General features: G+C 32.9%; 3 protein-coding genes across 3 annotated transcripts; 2 read left to right on the forward strand and 1 right to left on the reverse strand.

Moving 5' to 3' along the window:
• Positions 1 to 4156: 4156 nt before the first annotated feature.
• On the forward strand, positions 4157 to 6147 carry LOC108825936 (coniferyl alcohol acyltransferase). The gene is made up of 2 exons (XM_018599302.2): positions 4157 to 4616; positions 4954 to 6147. The coding sequence occupies exons 1-2, from the start codon at positions 4203 to 4205 to the stop codon at positions 5902 to 5904; spliced, it is 1365 nt and encodes a 454-aa protein (XP_018454804.2). The 5' UTR covers positions 4157 to 4202; the 3' UTR covers positions 5905 to 6147.
• Positions 6148 to 7779: 1632 nt separating this feature from the next.
• Positions 7780 to 11089, forward strand: LOC108827360 (protein STRUBBELIG-RECEPTOR FAMILY 5). The gene is made up of 15 exons (XM_018600740.2): positions 7780 to 7864; positions 7954 to 8086; positions 8189 to 8260; positions 8346 to 8411; positions 8487 to 8558; positions 8644 to 8715; positions 8810 to 8881; positions 8983 to 9048; positions 9138 to 9203; positions 9297 to 9607; positions 9680 to 9948; positions 10030 to 10301; positions 10370 to 10490; positions 10575 to 10711; positions 10813 to 11089. The coding sequence occupies exons 1-15, from the start codon at positions 7780 to 7782 to the stop codon at positions 11087 to 11089; spliced, it is 2091 nt and encodes a 696-aa protein (XP_018456242.2).
• Positions 11090 to 11105: 16 nt separating this feature from the next.
• On the reverse strand, positions 11106 to 17821 carry LOC108827357 (beta-amyrin synthase 1). Its single transcript, XM_018600736.2, has 17 exons — positions 17741 to 17821; positions 17249 to 17465; positions 14837 to 15022; positions 14344 to 14433; positions 14069 to 14266; positions 13894 to 13978; positions 13642 to 13808; positions 13391 to 13582; positions 13177 to 13290; positions 12859 to 12978; positions 12640 to 12762; positions 12452 to 12550; positions 12318 to 12374; positions 12048 to 12238; positions 11764 to 11941; positions 11508 to 11672; positions 11106 to 11398 (listed from the first exon to the last, which is right to left on the reverse strand). Exons 1-17 carry the CDS (start codon positions 17776 to 17778, stop codon positions 11258 to 11260), a joined length of 2361 nt encoding a protein of 786 aa, XP_018456238.2. The 5' UTR covers positions 17779 to 17821; the 3' UTR covers positions 11106 to 11257.
• Positions 17822 to 19740: the final 1919 nt, after the last annotated feature.

Below are 19740 nucleotides of genomic sequence, written 5' to 3' on the forward strand. Positions count from 1 at the left end.
ATTCATGGTTCAACCAATTTGACCTAACTATCCAATAACACGAAAACAAATTGTTTTTTTGTTTGTTTCAAAAGCACCATTATGAATGTTTCACTCCGTTAATGATGATTTTGTTTCATATTATGGACTCACTGTAATATGATTCCTGTATATTTATTACCTAAACACATAAAAATTCATAGAATGATATCTAACTTTTCATCCACACCACACTCACTAGTTATATGTATTACTATATTTTACTTCAAAATGGTGTAACATCAAGATTTTACTCCAATGTATTATTCCAGGAGTGGATCTAGAACTGAATTTAGATGGGGGCACAAAAAAAATTCTCACAGCATTTTTTTTTCACTGGGGGCACTTCATATGGGCACATGCCCCCGTACGTTAAGCCTTGCGTCCGCCACTGTATTATTCTATTTTTACTCCAAAAATAATATTTTAAATTATAATATTTTATTTTATTAATAATTGTTAATAATACCTTATATTTTAAAAAATTTACCTATTAACCCTAACTATTTTATGTTTACAAAAATTCTTTAAAATATAATATCTTTGAATCAAACATTTATTATTAAAGATACAGAAATCATAAACATAAAATAAAAGACAATATATAAGTTAGTTCAATAATGAACATTATAATATTTTTTTTTTTTAAATTGAACATTATAATATTTTCCCCACAAATGATCAATTAATGTATTGCGTAATAAAAAATGAACTTCTTTATCTTTGATATTCTTAAATCAAGCATTACAATAGTTTTGTTTTGTGATTTGAATTCCATACAAAATCCAAATGTCTGTACATATATTGAATTACTCAACAAATGCAAATAATATCAAAGCAAAATCCTGAGAAGATCAACATGCTCTTTCTCAATCTTCTCCGGTCTTAGCGGATCTGGAAACGAATTGCCGGGTTATTAAATCATTTGTTTTATGTTATCTTTATTTTATATTATTTATTTTTTAATTATGTTATGCATTTTATCTAAAATTATTCAGTAATGGAAATCTTGTTTTCATGTTATTGTATCATCTTTAACATAAAAATTATTTAAGTAAAAAATAAAAACATTAAAAATTTAAAAGACTATTTCATAAATAAATAAATAAAATTAAACTCCATTTATGGAGTAAAATGCATTTTTCCTATCGATTAATAATTTCCTTTTTTTAATCATTTGACTGTGGAATTGCTGTGCGGTCCCTTAACTGCTGAATCTGGAACATTATTGGCTTAGGAATCAATATATCACGTATTAGTAACCTACTTGGAGGATTTAATAGTTAATTAAAGTAACATGTATATGAAAATGAATATACACCGGTCAATGATGCTTGGTCTTTCAAAAAGAAGAGGGAGAAAAAAAAAATGATGCTTGGTCTTAAGCCTTGAGTTGCAATCACGTCCGAGTCCGAGCTAACGTAATTGATTTCTTCTACTCTTCTTATTTGAATCAGTTAGTAGCATTCCAGTAATCTACACGTCGAGTTTCCTGTGAATATATATTTATTAACGTACAATGCGTAGTTGATAAATAGTTTGTTTTTTTAGTTGATAAATAGTTTGTATTTACCAAAAAAAAGTAGTTGATAAATAGTTTGTTATCTACTGGATTCCCTGAATTAGTAATTTTATTTACAAAAACTTTCATCGTCTACATAACCAGTTTTAATTAATTATTCACGAACACGCATTCTAAGTTTCTAACATATACACAATTTTATGGCAGACGACTTACTGCGGAATTAAAACTAGAATATTTAAACATTGGGATGGACAGTGCAACCACCATCATAAACATCTATATGAAATTACATGCTAATAAAAACTGATTTTTAAACTCTGTGTAGAACCATTGACCAAGACTTGTAACTTAAAGAAGATTACAGTAGAATACAATCATTAATCTTTTGGTTATAAATGATATCAAATCAAAGACACTACCATCACAATTAGTTAAATACTTAAATTATATGGCATAAATTTGGTTACTTGGAGGACATCAATAAACCATTAAAGCAGTCAATGATTAAAAAAAGGAAACAGTTAGATTTTCATTGTCAACAGTAATTTAAATGTTGTACAAAGAACGTATGATATAAATTTAATTTATTGAGATAACAAATAGAGTCGAATAGATGATACTCTATCTATTTCTTGAATAAATATCATTTTGACATTTTTTACACATATTAAAAAGTGATAAAAATATATGTAAATTGTTATTAATTACATTTCTCTGATTAATAGTATTTGAGATAAATAAAATTATTTATAAAATTAATTCAATTTGCAATTAATTTTTAGCTGAAAGTAAGTATAATTTGCAAATTATAAAGTGATCATTTTTGTATAACAAAAAGAAAATCTAAAATGATATTTATTATGAAACAGAGGGAAAAGTATCGTTTAACATAGTGTATTTCATAAAATTTAATTATGGGTTAGTGTAAAGTGACTTCGGGTGAGACTAGTTATAAGGTCAAGGCGTTAATTCTTAATTCTCATATACCGCAGAATTTCTTGAGCATTCACATAAAAATGATATCACTGAGACTTACTTGATTAGTGTAATTTTAAGAAGAAAGGAAAACAAGTTTGATCACTTTTAACATCTATGATAAACGAGTTTACTAATCAACTATCTTTACAAAATTACAATAAATAACCATGTTGCAAAATGTCAATTAAGTATATGTACCTTTCAAATAAACTGTAACCACAATATTTTGAATAACAATCAAACCTGAGTTATCAAAAATAATTATAATATATGAAATACCGTTAAATTACTTTTGAGTTTTTTTCTATTTTATATATTTTACTAATTGTTAACTACATATTAATTCAATGTTTTCTCAGCAAAAGTATCACCAAATTTTTTTAAAATGAATTCTGTCAGATATTCGGAAGGGACATGATTTTGTTTTTTCTTGACATAGAAAAATATTGAGAATATACATCTTTGTTTAAACATATATCATAATGATTCAATTAAATTTATATTTTTTAAAAATAGTTTTAGTTAAATTTAAATTTAAAGATCATGCAATAAGAGATGCATTTTTTTGTCACAAAAATAATTAGAGATATATACAAACGCTGGTTTTGAAAAAGAAGAAGTTTACTGATATTTTAAAAGAACAATACTTAGATTCACCCCTGAGTGAACTTCTTAAATTCAAATCTAGAGTTTAGAGTATAGGGTTTGGGTTTAGGGCTTAGGATTTGGGTTTAGGATATAGAGTTTAAGTTTAGGATTACGGTTTGAATTTAGAATTTAGTTTACGGTATTAATTTTGTTAAAATTGACACTTAAAAGATTTTTTGGCTTTTAGAAAATGTATTTAATATTTTTTGTCATTAATCCTACGTGGCGATTTGATTGGTTAATAGAAATGAACTAAGTTTACCTCAGGGGTGAAACTAAGTATAGTTCATTTTAAAATTGTTGTTTATATACGATTTGAGGTTTATAACATAGTAATATTAACTATTGCCACCATCGTGTTATAAGTCATGTTCGAAATTCGATAATATATGTGTAAGTTGTAGACTATCGTTTTGAATACTCAAATAACACTTGAAATTTTTTTTTTTTTTTTTGTAAAACGGTTTTCTAACTTGAAAATATTTTGAAAAGAGAAACTATTGATTGGTTGATAAAGTCACGTCAGAACTAATGAATATTTGAAAGTTCGAACCAATTTATCCATGTCTCTCCATAATATATCACTCTTATAAACACAAATAGATATAAATCGAAGATAAAAAAACAAACCAATCAATGAAAATAGTAGATCGTTAACACGTTAACACATTAAGTTTGTAACTACAATATGAATTCTAAAACTAATTCAGACTTGATTTTAATCTAATTAGTTAACCTATATATCACTCTTATAAACACAAATAGATATAGATCGAAGATTAAAAAAAAACAAACCAATCAATTTTAACACATTAAGTTTGTAACTATAATATATATTTATTTATATGTACTACTATTTCTTAAAAAAAATAGTAGTAACTTATCATTTCAAATAAATAAATCAACCCAAAAGTTGGAAAGTTTCACCTATTTTTCTCCTAAACTCTGTTTATAAATTCTCTCTTGTTTACAGCATCTTCCAACAGCCCACATACCACAACATTATTCATTTCATCTCCTAAAACAACAACCAATGGGAGAAGCTACGGAGCAAGCAAGTGGCTTTCACGTGACCACCACTAGGAAGCAGCTCATCACGGCGGCTCTTCCTCTCCAGGACCACTGGCTCCCTCTCTCAAACCTCGACCTCCTCCTTCCTCCTCTCAACGTCAGCGTTTGCTTCTGCTACAAGAAACCATCTAACATCACTATGGCTCATGAAACCCTAAAGACTGCTTTGGCCGAGACTCTCGTCTCCTACTACGCTTTTGCTGGCGAGATCGTCACCAATCCCACCGGAGAACCGGAGATTCTCTGTAACAACCGCGGCGTAGATTTCGTGGAGGCCGGTGCTGACGTGGACCTCCGAGAGCTTAACCTATATGATCCTGATGAAAGTATTGCCAGGCTTGTTCCCATCAAGAAGCATGGAGTCATAGCGATTCAGGTAACAGTTTTCAGCTTAAGACAGTAATAGTTCATTATAACAACCAGTGGCCATCTAAAATTATCTATAAATTCTATTTGAAAAATTTGGAGATATATTTAACGAAGTAATAATGTAGTTTAAAAATTAATGACTTCATCTATGAATGTTTAATATTTTTTTGAAATTATAAGCACTAAACTTAGTAATATGTTTAAAATTTTAAAATGTTAACTTATATACCTATTTATTTTTCTTTTTCAAGATTAATTAGGATTCTATTTGACCATTTGCACATGCTAAAAGAGGATAATGGCGACAACAACGTAACTTTGTGTTTTTCTCGTTGTGTAAACAGGTGACGCAACTGAAATGTGGGAGCATAGTTGTCGGATGTACATTTGATCATCGTGTAGCGGATGCGTATTCCATGAACATGTTCCTAATATCATGGGCCGAGATCTCTCGATCCGACGTACCAATCTCTTGTGTACCATCGTTTCGAAGATCTCTACTAAACCCTAGACGACCTTTGATCATCGATTCATCTATAGACCAGATATATATGCCTGTCACGTCCTTGACCCCTCCGCAAGAAACCACCGATCCAGACAGTATCCTCGCGAGCCGTCTCTATTACATCAAAGCGGATGCACTAGACGAGCTTCAAACCCTAGCTAGTGGATCAAAGACTACACTCAAAAGGACCAAACTTGAAGCGTTCAGCGCGTTTCTGTGGAAACTCGTGGCGAAACATGCGGCAAAAGATCCAGTTCCGACCAAGAACTCGAAACTAGGGATCGTTGTTGACGGAAGGAGGAGACTTATGGAGCAAGAAAACAATACTTACTTCGGAAACGTTCTCTCAATCCCATTTGGTGGCCAAAAGATCGATGACTTGATCAACAAGTCATTATCTTGGGTGGCAGATGAGGTTCACAAGTTCTTGGAGAGTTCAGTGACCAAAGAACATTTCTTGAACTTGATCGATTGGGTTGAGACTCGGCGTCCAATACCTGCGGTTTCAAGAATCTACAGCACTGGCTCAGACGACGGACCGGCCTTTGTGGTTTCTTCCGGGAGGGGATTTCCGGTGAACCAAGTGGATTTTGGGTGGGGGTCGCCGGTGTTCGGATCTTATCATTTCCCATGGGGAGGTAATGCTGGATATGTGATGCCTATGCCAAGCTCGGTGGACGACAAAGACTGGATGGTTTACTTGCACCTTACGAAAGGGCAGTTGAAGTTTATTGAAGAAGAGGCATCTCATGTGCTTAAACCCGTTGACAATAATTACCTCAAGATTTAAAACCCTAATATGTTGGTTAATGCAACATCAGTTTTGGGGGTCATTTGTGTTTTTTTTTGTGTGATATGTTCTTTTTCTTTTGAGTGATTGCGTGATTATGTTTGTCTTGCGTCTTTGTATTTCAATTACTGTATATGTTATATGGTGTTGCAACCGTATAATATATGAACTCTGCCAAGATGTGTTTTAAACCACATCTCTCTGATTTATTGTTCGATTACTTTGATAATTAATGTTACTCAATTCCAATCGCTTGTTTTTTGTTTCTTTGTTTAAGAACATACATTGATCAAGGATAGTGACACACCAACACTACTACAAGTACATGTGGCTAACTATATTCAATTCTGTTTGTATACAAGGTAATTCTGACAAATCCTCTTATTCAATATATGGCAATCACCTTCACGCACTATGTCATTATACCTTAACTATACGCATTTGGTGTCATTATTAGAATGATTCCGTGCAATACCAAAACTCATCTAGCGCACCAACGCTAAAAAACAAACTCTTATATATTAGATGTTTATTTAATTTTAGCATCAGATTTTTTTAAACTTGATATAAAAATATAATGTCACAAATTCGTCACATATACCGAATAGATTTTTCACCGTTTATTTGCGGCTTACAATTTATATTTTATTGGAAAATCAGTTGCAGTTACAGATTAAAAAAATAATAATTGTTTTATTGCTACATGTTGGGACTTGGGGTACAATCTGCTGAATCCAATAATTATGTATTACTCCCTCTGTTTCTATTTATAAATAGTTTTGATGATTTTTATCTGTTTTATAATGTAAGTTGATATATATACTAACATTTCTACACATATGTAAAAAGTACGAACTAAGATTGTAAGTGGCTTTAGCAAAAAAAAAAGATTGTATATAAATGTTGGTTGGGGAAGATTAGAAATATATATAGTTTTCGAATATATAGTCAAACTAGTGTCATAACAACTTGATGCTCTTTTTTATATTGCCAACCAACTAAATGTCCTTTCTAACATTTTTTTATTTCCGACTGATAGTTATGTTATTGTTACCTATGTACTTCAGTTCTGACAATAAGTTCTTTTTATATAAAAAATGCTAATAAAGAGAAGAAATCATTAAAATAAGAAAATTCATACACTAAGGAAACTCTGACCATTGCAAAGAGAAGAAAATGATACATCATAGCTTGTTTCTTACTAGCTAGAGTGTTTATTCAGGTAAAACCTATCATAAGATGTTAACTTATTCTAAAACTTTGGTTCAATTTTCTGACAAACTATCTTATAAAAAGAATTAATTATAACGGTTACCAAAGTAAGGTGAGCAAAGAATCTGAAACCTAGACATTTGTAATATCACAAATAAGCAAAATATAGGCTAATTCATAGAATGCTGATTATAAAAGAAAAAAAATCATTAGAAGTGTGGGGTTCTCTTTATTTTTATTTTAAAATAGTTTAGGATTCAGCAGCATGAGTTAATTTTGAATATTTTTATACATATAGAACTTGTAAATTAGAATGGCAAAGATGCTTTAAGAACTAACCTAAAGTATGTTTGTTTTGCAATCACAAATTACAAAATAAAGAAAAGTTTAAAACGAGTGGTTAATTCAAAAGCACGCACCCATATTCACTGTCATTGCGCACCTTTCGTTCTTCCTCAAAGATTAAATCAATTTTAGTAAACAACTGTTCAACGGAAGTTAATGGTCGCGAGTTAATTATCAGTTCTTGTCCATGAACCAAACCTCAATAATGTATCACAATGGCACATTCTCTCAAAGCATCGCTGCCTTTTCCGTGAAGCAAACCTGGGAACGTAAACCTAACCCTAACTATAGTTTTATATATCTTTCTTGCAAACTAAGATGATGCAGAAACTCGTACGGCACTTGGTCGCCTCTCTCGCTATTATCGTTACTTTAGCTCAAGCAAAAACTGAGAAACAAGAAGGTAATTACATTTTGCGGCTTAAATGTCAATAGAAGAAAAACATGCTTTTAAGTAATCATATTGAGAAGTTAACTAGAAAGTGTTGGCAGTCTCTGCGTTGAATGTGATGTTCACGAGCTTAAACTCGCCGCCGAAACTCAAAGGCTGGAAATCTAGCGGAGGTGATCCTTGTGACGGTTCTTGGGAAGGCGTTAAATGCAAAGGCTCTTCGGTCACCGAGCTGTATACATTCATTCCCAAATTTAACGAAGAGCCCTAGTTTCAAAAACTTACTTGTATTACAAGTTATATCCTAATTTTATTTTATTTTTTTTGGTTCCATAGACAGTTGTCAGGGTATGAGCTAAGTGGCTCGCTAGGTTATCTACTAAGCAACCTCAAATCTCTCACAACTTTGTGAGAATCCTCACTCAATAAGCTCTTTTTATATTAGTATTTCAAAAGATAACAATCAGGTTTCAAAATTCTTGTGGTAGTACAGTGATCTCAGCAAAAACAATCTCAAAGGAAACATACCTTACCAACTCCCACCCAACATTGTTAACCTGTAAGTTCATACATTTATTCTGTTATATTTCTTGTCGCCCAAGAAAAGAATCCTAACCTTGACACTGATATACAGAGACTTTTCTGAGAACGAACTCGATGGAAATGTACCCTACTCGTTATCTCAAATGAATAAACTCAAAAGCATGTGAGTGAAAACCGAAGAAAATTAGTAAATATCTTTGTTGTTAATTAATTTTCAAGAGATTTATTAATTTATATGTGAAATGCAGTAATCTTGGACAGAACAAACTCGATGGACAACTTTCAGATATGTTTCAGAAACTCTCCAAACTCGAAACTGTGTAGGTACAATTCCTTTAGTTATGTTTTCTAACAAAATGTTTACAAAAATCATTAAACATGAGACCTTACACACACCCAAATTCATGAGTACAGGGACTTCTCGTTAAATAAACTCTCTGGGAAATTACCTCCAAGTTTTGCTAATCTCACAAGCCTCAAAAAATTGTAACAATAACAAACAAACTTTTACTTAAGTTTTTTTTTTTAATTTTCTCAAAATGCTAAACTGGATTTTGTTTTTGTTTCCTATGTTATCATTGTACAAGACATTTGCAGGAGAATCGATTCACAGGAGACATAAACGTTCTCAGGAACCTTCCCATTGATGACTTGTAAGCAATTAAGAGAAAACCCTAACTTGTTATCGTCCAAAATCAAAATACCTATAAAACATCTGTTGTCTTCTTACGTGTGATTAAAGGAACATAGAAGACAACCAGTTCGAAGGATGGATACCTAATGAACTTAAAGAAATAGACAGCTTACTGTAAGTGTAACGGGTTGCGTGATACACAAGGAACAAGTTTTCAACATGGAAAAACACTCACTCTCTCTCTTGTGTAATTTGATTATGTTAAAGGACCGGAGGAGGCAACGACTGGTCAACAGAAACTGCTCCGCCACCACCACCGGGTGTTAAGTACGGTCGAAAATCAGGTGGATCTAAAGAAGGAGGTATGAGTGTCGGTACCGGACTGATGATAGCCGGAGCAAGCTTAGGAGTTCTTATCTTATTCGTGCTTTTGATCGCTCTCTTCTCCAAGAAAAGATCATCTCCCAATCCTCATTTCATAGACGAAGACGACAGCCATCACACACCAAATCTGAGGTCTATGAGATCTCATGGATCTTCACAAGAGCTTCGTATCGATTTTGGCAACGATTACAAAGGTAATATGTTAAAACATTTTTCGACCTAACTTGTAAAGCAAGTTACTAATCAAGAGGAGCTTTATATTGCAGGTAGAAAATCTATAGATTCGGATGATGAAAATACGCAAGGAGTGGTTGGATCAAAGGGACTAAAACATTCAGTTTCATCGCGTGTGATGTCTTTCAACGATACTGAGTTCGCGAACAAGCTCAACGCGAAACGAACCACTTCGACTCGTGCTGCTACAGAGTTCGAGCTCTCTGATCTACAAACCGCAACAGCTAACTTTGCACCTGGAAATCTACTCGGTGAAGGGTCAATAGGACGAGTTTACAGAGCTAAATACCCCGATGGACGTGTAAGTCTCTGAGCTACCTTGTGTCACAAGTAACACAATTAGTCCAAATGTATCTGATCAAGTTTTGTTTTTTTGGTTCAGACTTTGGCGGTTAAGAAGATCGATTCAAAACTGTTTGATTCGGGTAAATCAGAAGGGATAGCGGCTATAGTGATGAGCGTTTCGAAGATTCGGCATCAGAACATAGCAGAGCTCGTAGGTTACTGCTCAGAGCAAGGTCACAACATGTTGGTCTACGAGTGCTTCAGGAACGGATCGCTACACGAGTTCCTTCATTTGTCAGATTGTTTCAGTAAACCTTTGACTTGGAACACAAGAGTCAGAATCGCCTTGGGAACCGCTCGAGCTGTTGAGTAAGTTCTTAAACACAAACACACACACATAAACACTTTTATGACCATGTTGTTCTGTTTTGGTGTAGATATCTACACGAGGCATGTTCACCGTCTGTGATGCATAAGAACATAAAGTCTTCTAACATTTTGCTAGACGCAGATCTCAACCCTCGTCTCTCAGATTACGGCCTCTCAAAATTCTATCTCGTAAGGCATTTAAGTTTAATTCCCTCTAAAATCGACAAGTTTGGATTAAGAGTTAATTAGTATATGAATCACATGATGTGACAGAGAACGAGTCAAAACCTTGGAGAAGGATACAATGCACCAGAAGCCAAGAACCCTGATGACTACACACCAAAGAGTGACGTCTACAGCTTCGGTGTCGTCATGTTAGAGCTTCTCACCGGTCGAGTTCCATTTGACGGGTCAGTTTCATTCTAAGATCATTTAACTATAATAGGTTAAATACTTCTGCTGAGTCATAAGACATATATACTGTGTATGGTTGGCTTTGTGATATAAACAGAGAGAAGCCAAGGCCGGAGAGATCGCTGGTTCGGTGGGCGACACCGCAGCTTCACGACATAGATGCGTTAGCGAATATAGCAGATCCAGCTTTGCACGGACTTTACCCACCAAAGTCACTGTCAAGATTCGCTGACATTATCGCATTATGTGTACAAGTTGAACCAGAGTTCCGACCACCGATGTCCGAAGTTGTGCAGGCGCTTGTAAGGATGGTTCAACGGTCAAGTATGAAACTTAAAGATGATCTTAGAGCACACGACGAGTATGATTTCTAGAGTTAAAAAAGAAAAGTTAGCCAAAAAATCAGAGGAGACATATTATATTATTATTCGTTTACTTTTGCTGAATAAACATACATCTGAATAAGTAGCCAAAGACACAGGAGATTTCATCCATATGTAGACATTGTTTTGTTCTTTTTATCTATAATCTGTAAACATTTACTAAGGAAGCTGAAGATGATGTTGTTGAGTTTGGATTGGGAAGGTAGCTTTCCGGTACTCAGCAAGTGCCCATAATGGGAAAGTGTTTCTGTAGGTAGCATAGTGTATCAAGCAATTCCTCATGAACACTCCTACTATCTCCTGCACATGATGCGACAATCAAAATATGTAACTTAGAAAAATGAAACATAGATAGACTATTTGATTCCCAAGACTCTTGTTCCTTCTATAAAAGAGGATAATGTCTAACCTGTTGAGGGAAATCTCCATTCTCCATTTGCGAATTGATGATAAGTTTTGCAGCACGGTGAAGAGGTACTGGATCTCTCTCAGCCTGTCCAGCGTGAATCAGACCCATTACTGCCCAAGCTGTTTGCACCAAGTTGGATCTTTTCCCTTCTGATGGTATGTATCTCTACGTACAAGGAAGCCATGTTAAGAAAAAAGATCAACAATCGTTCCGTAATCAAGGTCATTTACTAAGAGTACTTGATCTGCGCAAATACCTGTTCAGGGCATGAGAGATAGCTTTCGCCCCAGCCTCCATCGTCTTTCTGTGTCCTGAGTAAAAACGCAACACCTTTACGCATAGCCAGACTGTTTTTATATGTTTCACCAGCGGCTGCTAGGCCGGCAAGAGCGAACCATGTTCCGTAAATGAAACAAACTCCCCAGTTCCCATACCTATATCATGGGTCGAGAAAAAAAAAAAGATTATTTTGTTAAAAGAGTTTTTTTTTCTGAAGCATATTCCTTTATACCATGAAGGGCTTGAAAGTAGAGAGCATACCATGAACCATCTGGCGTCTGTTCGTTTTCTATGAATTGCACAGCTTTCTCGATGGACTTGTTTATCTCTTTTGTCCTGTGATCTGGATAGAGTTGCTTGAACAGAATCAAAGCTTGTATAACAGATGAGGTGCATTCCACATACTCACGCTCGGCCACGAGATTAGCGAGAAATTCCGTGGGATTGAGGAACTGAAACACCAGATGCAAAAGGTTAAAAATAAAGAAAAAATGTGCAAGCATCCTTATGGTGTGTGTTTCAAGCTCTTACTTCAATCCATTCATAAGCACGGACAGGCTCCCATGCAGTCATACCTCCATTCTCACTCTACATTTTAGTGAAGTGTAGTTGTAAATCTTAATAAGAGTCAATAATATTTTAGGATATTATAGATTTAAACTTACCTGAAAAGATAGCAAGAGATTAACAGAGTCGAATATTTGTTCAGGATCTATCTTCTGGCCAACAACCTCAGCTGGCATGGTGGAGAGCAGCAGGCAACACTACAAAACCAAAGAAGTACCATTGAGGCATTAACTCTTGTGAAAGGATCATGCAAACCTGTTCTGCATCACTGACTGGTTTGATTTACCTTTAAAGCTTCAGCCGTACAATCTGAAACTTGCCATCCATGATCTCGATCAGATAAAGTCCATGCGCCTTTGGAGATATGGCGGTACATGCTCTTAAAGTCACCAGAAGGGTTTTCTCTAACCTGCAAAATTTATTTGATTTAGGGAAAAAAAAAACACATTCAACTCTTATTATAGAAATTCAAGCTACACTATTATAAGAAAAAGGATATCAAAACCTGAGATTTCTTAATATAATCATGTCCTTTCTTCAATACATTGCCAGTTTCATCAAAGAGATCACTAGCAAGTATAGCTTGAACCGCAAACCCAGTATCCCATAGTTGACTTCCAAAGCTCTGCATAAATCTATAATTTTAAACAAGTTTCCATAGTAGACACTGTCCGAACTACCCGAACTAGAAACTATTCAAACTGAACCAAAAATAGATTAAGTAGTAAATTGATACTCTGAACCCCTACCAGAACTACCCAAAACCAGAAATGCCTAGGCCTACTAGACAGCATATACCAAAAATAATCAAATTTTCAGTCACCTGCATTTTCATTCCATCTTCGGCGACCCACATGTAATCTGGAATTCTAGCAAGATGCTTCTTGAAGTAGTCCCCATTCGGGTTTTCAATCCAACATGCAAGCATGCACAGTACCTACCGAAAAAAAAAGTTCAACCCAAAATTCAAAAATAGATTCTTAAGAGAGAGTATATGCCTAATTCTATAAAGGGTCATTCAAATCAACACTTTTTACCTTCTCAACACAACCGATGGTGATATAATGGCTATTCTCGTCTTCGTAATGTATGTGTTTCATCGCCAGCCGAAGAGCTTTTTCCCTCACAAGCTTGTTTAACGGCCAACGGGTAAGGAGCGGCTCCACGAGAACGTAAAGAGCATCCCACACCAAATCTTGAACCAAAGGATGCGGAAAATACATGTCCTCCTACGGAAAGTAAAGTCAGATGACATATATATAATAAGTATCAGAATGGTTTATCATACCTTTGCGTATAGACGTCGTGTTTTATTCCAGTTGATTTCTTCGTAAGGTTGCAAATGGAGTTCGTCACGCAGTTGCAGGATAAGAGGTGTTATAGGACCAACAAACCTCTTCCCATATAGATACGACATCGGCATGTAAACCATCCGGCAATAGCACAAAGTTTTCGCTGTATTTATATATTTTTTTGCGTCAAGACAAACATCACATAAGAATCTCTCAACGGAAAAAAAAAATGGAAACAGAGAACAAACCTAAGTGTATTGGAAGACACGAAGGTAGCAACCAGATCTCAGGAGGCATCGGATTGGTTCCTGACCAATCATAGATTCCAAGTATCTACATATACCGAAAAAAAAAATCAAATGCTGATTGAAAAAAACGTAACGTTGCAACATCTCTCAGGATATGATGGACTTCAAGATTTACCGATAGCCATATTTTCCCCCATGAAGGAACATAAGTGACACCACCACGGTCAAGAATCCACTGTCTTGCCCGTTTACACGCGTTCTCTCGTCCCCCATTGGGACCTTCTCCGAGCATACGCAAGCAAATGTAATTCAGCGCGGTGCAGAACATAATGCTCCTACCTTCGATGTGTAGTCCCCATCCACCATCTTCGTTCTAAAAAAGTTAAAAATACAAAACAAAGAGCAAAACGTTATCTCATGTGAAGAAATGTGAGCCTAAGTGAAAGTAACCTGATGACAATAGACATGACGAAGCATCTCTTTGCGGTGTTCTTCATCGAATACTTTCTCAAGGTGTCCTGTGATGTACAAACAAAATACCTGCACGAAATAGAAACACAAACCCTAAATCTCTAATCTCATTGCCATTGGATTCCTCTTGGTTATCCCTTACCCTTAGTGGCAGGGGTAGAGGTGATCATGATACGAAGTGAAATATTGGACTAAAATCTCAATTTTTTAAAAAAAATTTACACTGAAAAACCACTAAATTAATATAAAAAATATATAGATATATTTGATGTAAAAAAAAAATATAGATATATTTTTTTTTTGTTAAAACCTTGTTAAAATATTTATGGTACATTTCAGGACGCCTTTGCTTACTGTTTCTTTTCTTTTCACACTACTAGCGTGCAATAGAAGCCATAAGCCCTAAATCACTAATTCTAGCCCAAATAGTATTCTCCACCTAATCCAGAGGGAAGAGAAAGAAGAAACAAACCAACGGAGGAAGGAAGAAGAGAGGTCCGGTGATTTCTCCAGGCCAGTGACCGTCGGAGGCTTGCAGAGCCGAGAAGAAAGAAATTCCTCTCCGTAACGCATCCGTCGCTTTCTCGTAAGTTACGCCTTCGTCGCCGTCGATCTTCACCGGCGGGATGGCTTGCTCGAATTTTGCATCTTTCAGAAACTGTGTGTCGCAATCAAATCAAACTTTATCTTAGCTAAGCTCAATCTGAATATAAATACCATTCGAGTTTGAAGCAACTGGCAACTTGGCCCATTAACCTTTACGGCCCAAATATAAATCTGTTAATAATATATTTTTTTTTGGACAAAAAATCTGTTAATAATATATTTATCAAACTATAATAGAACAAAGGTAAATACGAAAAGAGCTATATATATAATAGTCAGAGTATACATACAGTTTTACTAGGTGTTTTGCCCGCACATGCGGGCATAATCGTTTTACTAATAATTATTAATATATGTATTATGATTTAAATACCATGATAACTTATTTTTATATTCTTAATCATTTTAGTTTTTTTTTTATTTCGGTCTATGTCTTCTTAACACAAATAAAAACTTTAAAACTATGAGACCATAAGAGCATAATTACATATCAAATATTGCACACAATAAATCACTAAAACACACATAATCCAAGTAAAAACAAAATAAATAAAAATTAAATAAAAACTAAAGTTCGATGATAATTTAGAAGATTAAAAAAACGAATTGAGATAATAACAATATTTCATTGGTTAAACATATTTTTCTTATAGATTAAACAGTAATAAAACATACACATGAAATAACTACCGAAGTAATTCAGAATAATTAATTCATAATTCCAAACTCCATATAACAAAAACGATTTGCTTACTTTCAAGCTCAAAGAAAGAAGAAAAACATAGAACTTCAACTAAAAAACAAATATCAAAAGTACAAAATATAGATGTCAAAAACTATAATCGAGAAAATTTGGAATGAATGAGAAAAATGAAACTATAGAATTTAAATCATCTTACATCATATGAAAATAAGAATTGGTCCTAACTTGTTTAAAATAATTATAATTTTAATTTCAATTATAAAATTTGAAATCGTTATATTATTTAAATTAAAAAATTAATGATTTAAGCTAAAAACTAATAAGAATCTTTACAAAAGTTAAAATAATTATAATCATAGATCCAATGAGAAATTTCGAAATATTTATATTATCTAAATTAATAAATTGATGATTTAATTTTAAAACTAATAAGCATATGACAAATTAGCAAAATTAGCTAAAATCAAAGAATATATATAAATTAATAAATTGATGATTTAATCAAAAAAACTAATAAGAATATGATAAATAATCAAAATTAGCTAAACTCAAGAAGAATGTGATAAATCAGTAAAATCACTTCATAATAATAGTAGTTATATTATTTAAATTAATAAATTAATAAGTTAAGCTAAAAACTAATAAGAATGTTGTGAAAGTTAAAATGACTATAATCATAAATCCAATGAGAAATTTCGAAATATTTATATTATTTAAATTTATAAATTAATTAGGAAGTTTGAAATTTTTATATTATCTAAATTAATAAATTGATAATTTAATTTAAAAATCTAATAAGCATATGATAAATAAGTAAAATTAGCTAAAATCAAAGAATATTATAAAAATTAATAAATTGATGATTTAATAAAAAAACTAATAAGAATATGATAAATAAGCAAAATTAGCTAAAATCAAGGATATTGTGACAAATCAGCAAAATCACTTCATAAATAATAATATAGAAAACTAATAAGAATATGACAAATAAGCAAAATTACCTAAAATCATGAAATACATGACAACTAAGCAAATTTACTTCATAAATAATAGTATAGATATAAGTGTCATTTAAGTTTTAGAATTGGTTAACTGTAAGATATTTTCAGTGCATAGATTTATAATTTTACAATTTAGCATTATTGTTAATTCATTAATTAATAGAACCAATGAAAAAATATTAAATAAAGTAAAACAGAAATTAATATTTTTAATAGAGACAATATATGTAGAAATTTTAAAATATTTAAACATGTAATATAACAAATGGATATGAGTTATATTTATTCAATTATTTGAGCAACTATATTTATTCAAATTATAAATAAGATAAAGTAAATGCAAAAAAATACTATATATATAATCCACATATATTAGGTTTTTAATAAAATGATGTTATGTTTTTTTTAAAATGATGTTATGTTAGTTGTTCTTTATCGGTTTGGCCATCTAAATCCCCTCAAATTTACTGATAGAAATCTCCATTAGAAGTTAAAAATTATTTAGATTTTAGGCTACATATTTCCATGATAAACAAAGAAAACTCACTTGATAAAATAAATAAAAAGAACTTACTTGCATTCTCCACAAGATATCACTGCAGCCTTTTACACGAGGACGGTTGATCAAGAAATGCCGGCGAGCTTCTTCGACGGCGCCTCGTTCCTCTGCCGTGCCGGCTTTGGGATCAAATTTCCATGTTTGACGTCCGACAAAGTTGTTGCTGCTGAGCAAGTAAGGGTCTTCCCCATTTCCCTCTCCTATTTTCAACTTCCACATAACGACAATGATCCTATGTATATACGTACAGGTCCCTTTATATAACAGATATGTACACTGAGTTTAGACGTTCATACAAATATTCGTATGATGATATTGATATACATATCACTAGTGTCTATACATATGTACGGGGGATTAATAAGATTATAGGACTATGTAACTCTTTTTATAAACATATATAGCCCTAAACTATATGCGCATGTAAATGGGTTACATATATAGAATATGGTTCTATGTCTTTGTATTGATATGAGATAGAAAGGATGAAAGAGGATAAGAGATTACTTGTGCTGGGCCGATGTTTGCCTTTTACGATCGATCATTAGATAGTTCGGAAGAGGTTCATGTACATATGTTTATATAGAGGTCGAGGAACGCATTGAATGTGAAAAAGAATAATTTAATATGGGATTGTTAATTAGGGCAATCAAACTACTTTACTAATTACTCTTTGTGTGTGTGTTTCCTATTACGGGTCTCTTTTTTTGTCGCCGACGTGTCATTGCCTAAACATACTTATATGCTGGAGTATCTGAAGTAATCATAAATGAACTCACAAGACTTTGTGACTAAATCAAGTTCCTATTAAACTGCAAATCATTTATCTCCCAGTACAATATGTTAGGTATAATCAACTCTTATACTCCCAATAATTAAATTAAATAAATGATATTATTACGGCCCACCTGTTTAGTTAATGTGACACAATATAGAAATGTTGTGAAACAATCTATGATGTTGATTTCGCAAGAGTTTAAAGCAACTCAAGATATATTAATCCTCACTAATAATGACATATCAAAATATTTTTAGCTCTTGTTCAAATATATAACAATGTGTACTTAACGAAAATAAATAGTTTTAAAAGTTAATAATAACATATATATTCGTTCAATGATTTTTAAATTATAAACTATAAATTTAAAAGTATATCTTAATTTTAAAATTTAAACCATAATTTATATTTAAAAAATTGGATTTTATTCGAACGCTCCAATTGACCATGTTAACAAATAGTTCCAGTCCCTCCCTGATATTTTTAATCAAATCATATAGAGTGACATGCATCAAATATCAACAAGCATTAAATCACGACGGTTGGCAGACCTAACCATAACGGTACGTGTACAGTGATAGATTTGGAGGAAGGGACATATGTCATCATCGTAGCTTCTTAATATGCGGGGACATGGTTCGTATATAGATAATGTTGCGCACATGATCGCTATGCTCCTTATTTAGTAAATTGAAAGAAGAAAAAAACATAAAGACTCGAGTAAATCACAATGAAAATCTTATACGCAGCCACATGTAAAAGTACGAGCCCACAAAGCGAGCTTTGATCTATAATCCGTAGTCCCGGAGTCCCTGATGTGACAGTAGTTGTGTGGTAAGTGCCACAGTACCGTTTCTAGCTGTTTTATTCGGCATTCAGACATTAACTGTGTACTCTTGAACTAACTTTTTTTTATTCAGTTACAAAAAACTAACTATTTAGCTATGTAACTCAATAGAAGTATTTATTTTTAAAATAACTCAATAGAAATATTTCAAAAAGAATATTCCGAATTGGTTCAAACCTTGCATATGTATAACATTTTTTTCAACACAATATAACATATACATTAAAAACTAGATTTAATAACCATCGAACACATGTTTTTTTTTTTTTGGATCAAATCAAACACATAGATAATACGTTAATATTTCGTAACATGGCAATTTAATCTGTGGTGGTACTTATTTTTGCAATTCGATATCTTGGAATAACGTTCAGTTTAAACAAATCTTAAATGTAAATTAATCATAATTTAAACCATAGAAAACGTATTTATTACATCCCAAGTTCATCGGAAATTTTATGCTTCATAAATACTGTATAAATGTATCCAACATTTACAACCGAACGTTTGAAACCCACCGTTTACAACCATAATATCTTAGGGCTTTAAATACAAAACCCATTGTTTTTAATAATAATCCAAACCTCCGACTTCTGGATAGTAGTATAGTACACTCTCTAGATGAATTTTGTGAGATAGATGATTCTTAATTGATACTCACCTAACAACCGATCAACAACAGTTCTATTTTTATTTAGTGGTGAATATGGAATAGCGCTTGCGCAAGATGGATTCTGGCGCAACGCCTTTGGGTAGTAACTGACAAGTCAGGATGCTTCTTATTTGAATATGTCACATGGAATATTACTTGCTTCACAAGCCAAATATTCAATCACCAACCAGTATTAGATATACATGTATAAGGTTGCTTTGGCTTACAAA

The sequence above is a fragment of the Raphanus sativus genome, chromosome 9, assembly GCF_000801105.2.
Source record: "Raphanus sativus cultivar WK10039 chromosome 9, ASM80110v3, whole genome shotgun sequence".
NCBI classification, from domain to species: Eukaryota; Viridiplantae; Streptophyta; class Magnoliopsida; order Brassicales; family Brassicaceae; genus Raphanus; species Raphanus sativus.

Coding starts and splice junctions, on each gene's coding strand:
- LOC108827360 (XM_018600740.2), top strand. CDS start 7,780: ATGATGCAGAAACTCGTACGGCACTTGGTCGCCTCTCTCGCTATTATC. Junction 9,204..9,296: donor AAAGAAATAGACAGCTTACT/GTAAGTGTAACG, acceptor ATTATGTTAAAG/GACCGGAGGAGGCAACGACT. Junction 9,608..9,679: donor TTTTGGCAACGATTACAAAG/GTAATATGTTAA, acceptor TTTATATTGCAG/GTAGAAAATCTATAGATTCG.
- LOC108827357 (XM_018600736.2), bottom strand. CDS start 17,778: ATGATCGATCGTAAAAGGCAAACATCGGCCCAGCACAA. Junction 12,763..12,858: donor ATTATATTAAGAAATCTCAG/GTTTTGATATCC, acceptor TAAATTTTGCAG/GTTAGAGAAAACCCTTCTGG. Junction 12,375..12,451: donor ATCTCTTGCTATCTTTTCAG/GTAAGTTTAAAT, acceptor ACTAAAATGTAG/AGTGAGAATGGAGGTATGAC.
- LOC108825936 (XM_018599302.2), top strand. CDS start 4,203: ATGGGAGAAGCTACGGAGCAAGCAAGTGGCTTTCACGTGACCACCACT. Junction 4,617..4,953: donor ATGGAGTCATAGCGATTCAG/GTAACAGTTTTC, acceptor TTGTGTAAACAG/GTGACGCAACTGAAATGTGG.